The 12963-nt window shown below is 44.0% G+C and overlaps 1 protein-coding gene across 1 annotated transcript in view; it reads left to right on the forward strand.

Moving 5' to 3' along the window:
- LOC139747606 (glutamate receptor ionotropic, kainate 2-like) overlaps positions 1 to 12963 on the forward strand; it is a 775400-nt gene that overhangs the window by 202019 nt on the left and 560418 nt on the right. The window contains exon 3 of the mRNA XM_071660081.1: positions 7970 to 8904. Coding sequence (XP_071516182.1) covers positions 8643 to 8904 — 262 coding nt within the window. The 5' untranslated portion in view covers positions 7970 to 8642. The remainder of the gene's footprint in view (positions 1 to 7969; positions 8905 to 12963) is intronic.

Consider the following 12963-nt stretch of genomic DNA (forward strand, 5'->3'; position numbering starts at 1 on the left):
ATGGTACAGTGTATGTTATACTACAACAACTTTACTAACAGTGGTTGTTGGCTTCACCCTCTGAATCCTCTTACAGGAGACACCTTGTCATCGTCATCCCGTAAAGATAATAGATATATCTTGGTCACACGTCACCACGTATCATCTTCATTACTTGGCATTTCTTTAAGACGACTTTCATCAACCAATTGCGTGACCAACCTGCTGGCTGAGCCTCTCTCTATGTGATCGCATTCCTGTTGCCTCCTTATTTTTCTCCACGTTTCCCTGAATCGAAAATGCTTCTCATTTATTCTATCAGTCTAGTTACGAGTTCTATTACTGATAATTTGCTCTTGCAAAATTCATGTACCAACTTAGAGTGTTTTAAACCTGTTTGCAGTGATATATACTATTAATATCTCTATCGAAACTCCTCTGTTCCTCTTTTCTTATTTTTTCTATTAAATCTTTATTTTCTCATAAATTTCAAAGGCTACTTGGCTGTTATGTCTTTTGTATTATCCCCTAAGTACATCTATATCCGCTGTCACCTTTAACACATACGGAACCACGTATGTCTCACTCTTTATCACTCTTCTCTGTTGCCATCAATGGAAGCCATCGACCGACTCCCTCATTAAGCACTCCACAATACCTCCACTCCCTAACCTCAAAATTATTGACTTCTAAAAGAATTTATTTAGTTCGGTGAATCATCTTCCACTGAGTCTCCTCTCTGGTCTCGTGTAACTCTTGAATTCCTTTGTTACATCCTCGCTAACCACGTACTCAAATCAAGGTACTCCTTGATCACTTTTCCTCAGAATGTATCAAGTCTGATGTCCCCAGATTCCAGTCTGCAGCAAAGGAAAATAAGGTCTGGTATTAATGATGTCCATATCTGCTTTTCTAGCTGTGAAGTGTTCAGTGACGCAATGATAAAGGAAGTTTTCCTGACGTAGAGAAAATGTTCGCTTCTTGGCCTGCTTTTCCCAGGTGGTCTTGGTAATCCCAGTTGATTTCCCGGTGGGTCAAATCCCCATCATTAGAACCTCGCCACCACGGAGCAAAGCTTGCCTCACTAACCCTCGTACCATCCTAATAGTCGTTACTATTTGTGTGTTACGGGGACAGAATTTTATATTCGTATTGACTCGTCTCTTCATTTCTAATGTATGTACCTTGCCTTTGTGTGTGTGTTTGTGTACACACACACACACACACACACACACACACACACACACACACATACACTAATTCAAGCCAGGTGCCTATTCATCAACCAACTCCAAGGAGAGGATGAACAACTAGGATTGGCTGAGGGCCGACTATTGTGTCCAGGATTCGAAACCATGTGTGTGTGTGTGTGTGTGTGCATACAATCTTAGTCTTTATATAGGAGAACCATAGAAGCTCTAATGTTTACTACGGGATACGTCTCTTGTTATCAGTTTCCCAGATTGTTCTTTGTGATAAGATAACGAAAACTATCTTAGTGAGATGGAGAACATAGGGTACGTGTTCCTCGGAATTATGGAAAAATATTTTGTCATGGATTTTACTCTGGTCTGACTAAGGGAGTTTTATATATATATTAATGAGGTATTGACCAAAAATGAGACCCACAAGTTCGCTCAGTGGAAGTGTGAACGTGGCGTCCTAATTGCCGACCCCAGCCAGGGTCTCCACCACACAAGAGGAGAACATCTGAAGTGTTCAAGTTGAGCGTTCGTCTCCAGCGATAAAATCCTCACTCACCACTTCCCATTACCAGGCATTATGAATCTCTCCAGTCTTAAGCTGCACGTATTAGGTAGGGGAACAAACAGTTTGTAAAATACAGTGCGTAAATTACGAAAATCTATAACGAAAGTTCCTGGCACACACACACACACACACAACACAACACACACACACACACACACACACACACACACACACACACACACACACACACACACATACACACGCAAGATGAGGGTAGTTTAGAACTCCCTCCCTGTATTATCATGACTTATCTTGTAGTTTCAGTCAGTTTACTGACAGAGAATGGTTTGATCTTAGTCGATATTATGAACGTTCTAATTTAAGGCTGATACTGACCCACCTGAGCTAGATCGATCTGTTGTTGTGGAGTCTTCTTCCATTATGGTACATATTGGTTACTGATGACATGTTGAATCCAGGATGACGGTAGGGAATACTGAACTGTTGGAGGCAAACATGACAGTGGAAGATGTGGGGAAGTGGGAGGGTGAGTGAAGTAATAGTGAACTGATGGCAACAGAGGATGAGGATAGACTGAGAAGGTGGAGAGAGAGCAGACTTACTGAAGGGAAGAGACAGTGGCAACAGGAGAGGGAGGGATGATGATAGGATAGATGAAGGGTAGGAGGAGGAATGAAGGGTGATAGATAGTATGTGGGGGAGAGGAATGTAATACATGAAGAGTAGAGGGAGAGGGTAAGAGTAAGGTATAAAAAAGGGAGACACGGGGAAGAGAAGGTGGCAGCAGAGGAAGGAGAGGGTGAGAGTAGGTGAAGGAGAGGGTGACAGTAGGTGAAGGAGAGGGTGACAGTAGGTGAAGGAGAGGGTGACAGTAGGGGAAGGAGAGAGTGACAGTAGGGGAAGGAGAGGGTGACAGTAGGTGAAGGAGAGGGTGACAGTAGGTGAAGGAGAGGGTGACAGTAGGTGAAGGAGAGGGTGACAGTAGGGGAAGAAGAGGGGTGACAGTAGGGGAAGCTGTCAAGTTCAAAGGTTCAAATGTAGCAGTCGTTTATATCAGCTGACGAGAACGTTCAGATGAGGCAGTTGGTTCTGGCCAGTTATTAAGAACAGAAGTCGGTGCTGAGAAAAGAGGAATTCATCATGACACATATTGATAACATCAAGGATGTTTGCTTGGTGTGAGTGTGAATGATGGGATCTGGTCCTACAATGATAACATTCCATCTCAGGATCAGGACGAATTCCACTTCTTTAAAATCTAAACAGATATCAGGACCAAATCTTCTCCTTTATATCAGGAACAAAGCCTTTCCTTAACAACTGTACTTTAATCAGAATCTTTTTCTTAATAATCTCACTAACTATAAAGAGGAGGAGTTAGGGTCTCGCACCATGTGGAAATGTCACAGAGTAGAGTTGGCTCTGAGACATAATGACAACATTATGAAGGAGAGTTGATATTGAACACTGGAGACTGTTGATAGAGTTGGTTTTCAGGTCGTAACGGTGAGAATATTTGAGTGAAACCTTTCTTCATGTTAAGCTGAGACGCCACGGATAACTAGACCCTAATCAAAGCCATCTAAAGGACGTGTGTTGACTTCCATTACAAGTTTTTGTTTTCCCATGAAGAAGTCATCATACCATAGCCTGAGCCATGTACCTATTCTATCTACCAACCCCAACGGTTAGATTATCAGTTGGGTTAACTGTGAACGGGCTGCCGCATCCAGACGTCGAACCAATGCCCTCGACCATGGGCGGCCGGTGAATGCGTTGTGGTCAGAAACGCGAACCGCTACACCACGGAAACCCATAAGTTCTGATAATTAGTCAGAATATTAAGGAGAGGCGGGCAAGACACGTATGTATCAGGAGTGTCAAGAAAGGTAGTTAATGATGAAGCTCAGTAGTAACTAGAGTAGACTGTAGTGAGAATTGCTGAGAACATTGACGCAAGATGGTCGTTCATGAGTTAAGTAAGAATGTTTGGCAGTAAAGGTGGTTATGTCATCAGATGCATCTAGAAGAAATCAAGGTTACGTTATGTTACGTTATACAGGTAGTCAGCAGAAGGTTGCCAGTTGGAAACAAATTAAGCCGTAAATCAGAAAGGTAAACAAGTGTGTTACGTATTTCCTCAGGGGGTAAAATAGTCGGTGAAGAATTATGGAAAGTTTGTCTTCATTAACACAGTCCAACTGACATGAAATGACTTCTTCATGGGAAAAGAAAAACTTGTAATGGAAGTCAACACACTTGGTGTTTACATAATTACCTGCCACACACTGTGTTGACAACTAGCACACTTCTCCAGTGGCAGGTGGAACCCGCTTCTGCCTGAGCACTGAGCCGGGAGGAACACGGAGGGTGGGTTGAGCAATGAGTCAGGAGGAACACGGAGGGTTGGTTGAGCAGTGAGTCAGGAGGAACACGGAGGGTGGGTTGAGTACTGAGTCAGGAGGAACACGGAGGGTGGGTTCAGTACTGAGTCAGGAGGAACACAGAGGGTGGGTTGAGCACTGAGTCAGGAGGAACACGGAGGGTGGGTTGAGTACTGAGTCAGGAGGAACACGGAGGGTTGGTTGAGCAGTGAGTCAGGAGGAACACGGAGGGTGGGTTGAGTACTGAGTCAGGAGGAACACGGAGGGTGGGTTGAGTACTGAGTCAGGAGGAACACGGAGGGTGGGTTGAGCAATGAGTCAGGAGGAACACGGAGGGTGGGTTGAGTACTGAGTCAGGAGGAACACGGAGGGTGGGTTGAGTACTGAGTCAGGAGGAACACGGAGGGTGGGTTGAGTACTGAGTCAGGAGGAACACGGAGGGTGGGTTGAGTACTGAGTCAGGAGGAACACGGAGGGTTGGTTGAGCAGTGAGTCAGGAGGAACACGGAGGGTGGGTTGAGCAATGAGTCAGGAGGAACACGGAGGGTGGGTTGAGTACTGAGTCAGGAGGAACACGGAGGGTGGGTTGAGCAATGAGTCAGGAGGAACACGGAGGGTTGGTTGAGCAGTGAGTCAGGAGGAACACGGAGGGTGGGTTGAGTACTGAGTCAGGAGGAACACGGAGGGTGGGTTCAGTACTGAGTCAGGAGGAACACGGAGGGTGGGTTGAGCACTGAGTCAGGAGGAACACGGAGGGTGGGTTGAGTACTGAGTCAGGAGGAACATGGAGGGTGGGTTGAGTACTGAGTCAGGAGGAACACGGAGGGTGGGTTGAGCAATGAGTCAGGAGGAACACGGAGGGTGGGTTGAGTACTGAGTCAGGAGGAACACGGAGGGTGGGTTGAGTACTGAGTCAGGAGGAACACGGAGGGTGGGTTGAGTATTGAGTCAGGAGGAACACGGAGGGTGGGTTGAGTACTGAGTCAGGAGGAACACGGAGGGTGGGTTGAGTACTGAGTCAGGAGGAACACGGAGGGTTGCTTGAGCAGTGAGTCAGGAGGAACACGGAGGGTGGGTTGAGTACTGAGTCAGGAGGAACACGGAGGGTGGGTTGAGTACTGAGTCAGGAGGAACACGGAGGGTGGGTTGAGCAATGAGTCAGGAGGAACACGGAGGGTGGGTTGAGTACTGAGTCAGGAGGAACACGGAGGGTGGGTTGGGTACTGAGTCAGGAGGAACACGGAGGGTGGGTTGAGCACTGAGTCAGGAGGAACACGGAGGGTGGGTTGAGTACTGAGTCAGGAGGAACACGGAGGGTTGGTTGAGCAGTGAGTCAGGAGGAACACGGAGGGTGGGTTGAGTACTGAGTCAGGAGGAACACGGAGGGTGGGTTGAGTACTGAGTCAGGAGGAACACGGAGGGTGGGTTGAGCAATGAGTCAGGAGGAACACGGAGGGTGGGTTGAGTACTGAGTCAGGAGGAACACGGAGGGTGGGTTGAGTACTGAGTCAGGAGGAACACGGAGGGTGGGTTGAGTACTGAGTCAGGAGGAACACGGAGGGTGTTTTGAGTACTGAGTCAGGAGGAACACGGAGGGTGGGTTGAGTACTGAGTCAGGAGGAACACGGAGGGTGGGTTGAGTACTGAGTCAGGAGGAACACGGAGGGTGGGTTGAGTATTGAGTCAGGAGGAACACGGAGGGTGGGTTGAGTACTGAGTCAGGTGGAACACGGAGGGTGGGTTGAGTACTGAGTCAGGAGGAACACGGAGGGTGTTTTGAGTACTGAGTCAGGAGGAAAACGGAGGGTGGGTTGAGTACTGAGTCAGGAGGAACACGGAGGGTGGGTTGAGTACTGAGTCAGGAGGAACACAGAGGTTGGGTTGAGTACTGAGTCAGGAAGAACACGGAGGGTGGGTTGAGTACTGAGTCAGGAGGAACACGGAGGGTGGGTTGAGCAATGAGTCAGGAGGAACACGGAGGGTGGGTTGAGTACTGAGTCAGGAGGAACACGGAGGGTGGGTTGAGCACTGAGTCAGGAGGAACACGGAGGGTGGGTTGAGAGTGTTGGCCAGTTCACACCCTGGCCTGGCGGCCGACTGCTGCACCAATACACAGTTTCCCAGTCATGTCGTTATCCCGTCCTTGCCCTCAAACGAACCACAAAATTCTATCATGAAACTCGTTTTCTGTACAAAAATTCAATTTTTCTCTGTCTTTCTTTTTCTCTGGAACTTGATGCTAATCATTCATGAATGCATTAAAAATGTGGATAAAGAATTGACAGGAATGAACCAAATTGAATACTGCTCAGTTTTTTCATATCTCCTTTATCGTTCATTCCATATCAATGTCGGTGGATGAAATTGTATCATCAGGAGGAAGGAGAGGGAAGAGGAAGGGAACGGGTTTGTTATTGGGTCTTGTCTTGTGGAAGGTCGCATATTGGCGTGGAGGAATGAGGTGGGAAGGACACGGTGACAGCTGGAGGAAAAGATGAAGAGGGAGACTGACAGAGATGGAGGAGAGAGAGAGAGAGAGAGAGAGAGAGAGAGAGAGAGAGAGAGAGAGAGAGAGAGAGAGAGAGAGAGAGAGAGAGAGAGAGACCATGAATGTATATCTATTATATTGTGTGTGTGTGTGTGTGCGCGTGTGTGTGTGTGTGCGTCTGTGATTACTATTCATAATTTCCAGTTATGCGTTGCAGGGAAAGAGTTTTACTCTTGTGTTATCCCGTCCCTCAAATATACCATATCTAAGTCTTATGTAAACACCTCAGCCTTCGCCAGGTACCCGACCATCGAGCAGCCCCAGAGGAGAGGATGAGCACCTGAGGTGGTTGGGTTCCTTATGTTAAAATATCTCGTTGAAGAAAGTGTGTCTTGGGTCAAACGAACTGAAACCCTTGCTCACGAGTTCGCATCGTGTACTACAAGTGAGGTCAGACTTGTCAAGTGTCAGTTAGATCCTTAGATCAAAATGATCGTTGCCTTTGATCATGATGAATACCTGCATCAAATGGACTCGTTGCGTCTTTTTTAAGCTAAATAGCATCAGATGCTTCAGGCAACGCATAGCACTTGTTTCTCATTGCGAGAATGATCTTGATCATTCTCAGCTGTGCTTTATTTTCCTCTTTGTAAGTAAATTGAATAACATTGAACCCAATGTTTGAGGTGGGGACGCGCCAGTGAACATTATAGAGAGGGTGAATCTCTGCCTGGAATTCGATTGCTCTGTTTATGACGATCTAATTATCTTTAAAACCGTCTCACTTGCTCTTCACGCTGCTTACTTGACTTTGCCGTTGAAGAATATTACTACGACTTATTTTATTCGTGTGTATATATATATATATATATATATATATATATATATATATATATATATATATATATATATATATATATATATATATATATATATATATATATATATATATATATATGGGTGTATGTTTGTGTGTTTTAAGATATCTTTGAAACTGCTGTCAAAAACAAGTAAGCGAGTAAGAACGCTCTACCCACTGACTGTGTATGAATGACTACAATATCATTTGTAAAGTTATTTACACTGTCATATCCTTCCCTGCTTGAAGGCTCAGCAGATAACGCAAGGGTGAGTTTACTTGGAAAATGGTGTGTTCAAGTGTGGAAGGATAACATCAGAGAATTTTCCAGGAAAATATTTCTTTCCTCCAGCTACAGTACTTTGTGAATAGATTTAAAAAACTATACTATTGACTGATGAGACTTTATGTCGAAACTATCATGGAAACTATGTTTAGTTCGAAAACTCTATTTCTAATTACTTTCTCTTTTTCCAACACAATTTTCCCCTCAAAAACACAACTGAATTTAATCGTTTCTCGTTTCAGGTTGACGAGCCGAGTGTGTTGAGGTCAGTGAAGTCAGAAAATCTATATCGTGGACCTTCTATGTTGTCTTAGCGAAGCTGAATATAGTACAAATCACCATTACTGAATCATGATCAGCCAAGTGACCCACTCTGTTGTTCGTAGAGAAGAAAACCTTTGAATGTGAGGAAAGAAAACATTTTTCAGTGCTATAATTCTGATAATTGTATTGCATTTTTCGGGATTTGTTAAGTATTGAATCTTGGTAAGTACATATTGGTCCGCCAAACATTGATGATTTCTCTCTGGAAATAAGAATGACGATAACATGTATGAGTCTGAGTGAGACGCCCTCTGTGGCCAGAGAGTGATGGAGAGGCGGTGCAGAGACCGTTTGCCGATGTGGTAATCTGCCACACCACCACAGAACACCCTGGTGGTACCTGTGTCAGAATCGAACAATAAAAGTGTCATGCATGACCCTGAAGACGCCATGATATAGTGAAGACAACAATAGTTAAGATGAGACTATATTTACATCGTTGTCAAGCACATAAATTCATTCACGTGATATATCATCCAGACGTGACTGCCACAGAAAATCATATAAATGTCCTTCAATCTGTTCCCACAAAGAACTAACTGATGATAATCTTTGTCGTTCCTTCTTCATACTGGAATATGAAAACCTGAAATGAAAACCAGAGTTTGTAAACACGAGAGACCAGTGGTCACCCCGCTGTCAGGCATGGAGGGTCTCGTGACCTCACAGGGTAAACAGAGAACCGTGAGTGAGGAGAGGTGTGGGTCTTTCTTGTCACGGCTGAGTGAGGCCAGCGACCACAGACGCCCACCTCCTACCACCAACCTCCCGTCCTCTGTACCTCTCTGCCTGCTGCTGCTTCTGCTGGCCTCCCTCCTGCACCTGGCTGGCGGCTCCGATGTCATCAGAATAGGTAAGTGATTATTCTTTTGTGTTGGTAGGTCCTCCATCACTTACGCTAATATGTCGTTTAATGTATGCGTTACTTTTGAAACAAATTGTCCTTTCATATACTACTCTGTCTCCGTAACTGTATATATATATGTATATATATATATATATATATATATATATATATATATATATATATATATATATATATATATATATATATATATATATATATATATATATATATATACCTCGCAAACGCGGGAGACAGCGACAAAGTATAAAAAAAAAAAAATATATATATATATATATATATATATATATATATATATATATATATATATATATATATTATCGGTGTAGCGTCACCTATCCATCTACATGCTTATTTATCGTCTTTGCGTCTGTTGTATGTTAATATAATGCTGGAGATTACAATATCCTGTGTGGTTCCTAAGCTTCTTTGTACTAAATAAGAAATTCATTACAACACCACAGTTCTTCACCGACTTTACCAACTTGATGTCATTCTTCTGCTGTCTTAATTCTTGCCAGATGGACGTGACCTTCCCTCACCCTTAAGTTTATGTCCTCTACTTAAGGGACTTCACTGGACACCACAGAGATTGGCTGAGAACCTCACACTCAGACAGTGGGGTTCGAACCCACATGTTTTCCATTCTTAACGATCTAGACCAACTCTCTGTGCTAAATGTATCTCAGTCTCCTACCTCCATCCGCCCCTTCCCTTTATGGTAGGAGCGATTACAGGGCGATGCTTCAGTTTCTGCTGAGCGAACAGCAGAAGTTACTGTTGTTGAAGTGGCTCTATATACACATCCATCCTATAATAGTATCTCTTCACCTGTTCCAAAGTTCATTACCTTATCCTGCAGATCAGAGTTTCCCAAATTTATTGGACGTCACTCTAAACACAGACTTTTTTTGGCTTGACGACCCTCAGGGTGGAAGCATGTTTTCAGTGTAAGGAAGAAAACATTTAGTTTCGTGGCTACTGTGATGTTCCTTCATTTAATTGGCCATTTCTTCCAGCTTCGGCTTTATGTTGATAGATAAAGCACAGCACAGATCATGCTGAGGATTCAGACGGCTCCTTACTTGAGTCCTGATCGTCGCAAGAGCTGAAAATCTTTGTTCACAGACCCTGGCATAAGGTTAGAAAATGGAGAAGAGCCTTTTCAGCCTCGCGAGGCAGAATAGACTTTTCCTTGAGTTGGGCCCACAATTCAGAGGACGAGAGACTTCCAAAACATTGCTTCTGCTCCTGATTTTCCTGTAGACTTATAAGTTCTTGAAAACCAGGGATATCTTCTCCAACTTCACTGACGTTCACACAGAACACATTCTTAACTCAGCTACGTTGACATAGGTCGACATTTTCTGGCAAAAATCTGTCTATTTCCTCCTGAACCTTCTTCAAATGATCTTGAAAAACCTCTTTGACGTCTGCAAGGGTTATGTCTGACGAATCTTCCAGCACTGCTGCTCTCAGGTCTGGAAAAGCAGCAGTTTTTCCCCTGGTTAATCTTTCTCTCCAAAGTTCAAGTTTCATCTAGAATCAGGCAATGTTTTCACAAATGTCCATCATAGTTTGATTTCGGTCTTGCATGTCTGAGTTCATTTCTTTCAGGTGCCTGGAGATGTCGCCTAAATAAGCTAGTTTCACCACAATGAAAATTATTCTTAAATGACTGTATACAAGAATACCTCTCTATGCTTTCAAATAGAAATTAGCTGTTCTGCGACCATTCGACAAATTATACATATATGATTATTAGATGAATACGAGTACTCTGCCCATGAATTTGAATGTAAATGAAAATACCACAATATGAGAATAATTCAAATACAAATAAACATAAATACTGTATTTGAATGAATATTCCTTCGAAATATTCACTTCATCTCCTCATTTCATCACCTCATCACCAGACATTAGTAAGACAGGAAAGAATATCACCAGTGGATCTCGCCTTGCGGAAGCAATACTGGTGATCAAAGTGAAGATTGTGAGATTCAAAGTGTATAAGGATATGAGAGTTGAGTAGAGATTCAATTTTTGTTTTAGAAATAGAAGATGTCAAAGCAACAGGAAGATGGTTCGAGGGGTCTGCAAGCTCACCATTCTAGGTGATGAGATGTACCAACGCGTGCATCTAAGAAGACGGTAAAGTCTGGTTCTTAAACTGAAACGTAATAGACGAGCAAGCACAGGTGCTGGTTTAGTGGCTCACTTTTTCAGTACACGGGGATGGATGCCATCAGGAACGAGCCTTGTTTGCGTCCAGCGGGAAACGCTTCTCGGACAGTCCGAATAGAAATTACGGGGAGGGGCATAGGATTAGTAAGAGGAGCATCAGGGGTGAAGGAATGTTAGAATCATCCAAGGTGAAGTTAGAGGAGATACGGGAACCAAAGAGAGTTACTTTGCCTAGGACAGAGACAGTTATAGTACCGTCAAACGGAAAAGTGAAGGAAAGAGAGAGCGACAGGAGTTGTTTGCGATGACTTTAGCTAAAAACTAGAAAGACGTATTAGTGGATAACGAGTAAAGGTTATGGCATTTCCTCTTTGAAAGTTCTGTAAGTGAGTGTACTCGTACCTCATTAATCGATGACTTTCTGATCTATCACAAACAGCCTCGTTAGGACCCAGTGGCCTATTGGTGTTTGAATTCATTTGTATGATAATGTGTAGCATGGGAATAGTGGGAGACAGGCTTGTGTAAAAGGGTAGTAAGCGGTGGGGTGACGTACTGAAATTCTTATTGAAAGAAAGGAAAGAGACACTTGCAAGGAAAGCGTACAGTTGATTGAGAAATCAATTAGCCATCCTCTCATCTCCCTCACAGACACGAACACTTTACCCACCTAATCCCTGCATCTTTACATTTCATTCTTCTCAGAGGAGCTCCTCAGTATTCTTGTATTGTGTCCTGAGGTGGACGTATCCCTGCCGCTGTGTCCCTTAAAACTCTTGAAATTATGACGCCGTTTTCTTCTCAGTGTTGTGATACTCCAGCCTAGTGTGGCCAGGACGGCTCCCACTGGGCTACACCAGACCTCACCAGAGTGAATATTAGCCCGCTACTGTCACCATCATGGACTCCTCTCCCCAACCCCGTGGAAGGTAATAGAATGTAATATTCTCATACCATAGTATGATGATAATCACACAGCATCTCGACATTGTGGAAGCACGATAGTGAGCCAGACAGCCCCTGGCCTCGGTAGATTATATATTTAGTATAATGATCACAGTTTGGAATTAGTGTAGCCAAGCACTAATATAATGCCTGTCATCATATGGGTATCTACTTCTCTATAAGAGCACTGAGCTACCATCTTCACATTATTTGGGAAGTCATCTGCAAACCCAGGAAAAGAGGGAAATATTTGTAAGACATCTTCAGGAGAGAGAATCTCTACTGGGAGACAATGGTAATGGTACTGGTTCATTTCTGTGTTTGCATTTAGGATATACTGAGAAATCACACGAAACTTTCCTGACACCTTCTGACTCATACAGTGGTGATGCTGACACTACTACTGACACGTTACCAGCAATGGTGATGCTGACACTACTACTGACACGTTACCAGCAATGGTGATGCTGACACTACCATTCACACGTTACCAGCAATGTTGGTGCTGACACTACAACTGGCACGTTACCAGCAATGGTGGTGCTGACACTACTACTTACACGTTGCTAGCATTGGTGGTGTTGACACTATTACTGACACGTTACCAGCAATGGTGGTGCTGACACTATTACTAACACTGTACCAGCAAGGGTGATGCTGACACTTCTACTTACACTTTACCTGTGGTGGTGGTGCTGACACCACTCCTGACACTTCGCCAGCCATGAGACAAGAAGAGACACATCATGATGGTTTCCTCGTAGTCCAGTCCTGGTCTTGGCCGACCCTGCTGTGTTAACAGATGCTCTCCCAGGATTGACTCTGGTTCTCGCAACCAACCATTGTCAGCACACTGTCAGCACTTCACCACATTGCTTCATCCCCACAACACAACATTATTCAATATCTAGAGTT

The sequence above is a fragment of the Panulirus ornatus genome, chromosome 69 (genome assembly GCF_036320965.1).
Source record: "Panulirus ornatus isolate Po-2019 chromosome 69, ASM3632096v1, whole genome shotgun sequence".
NCBI classification, from domain to species: Eukaryota; Metazoa; Arthropoda; class Malacostraca; order Decapoda; family Palinuridae; genus Panulirus; species Panulirus ornatus.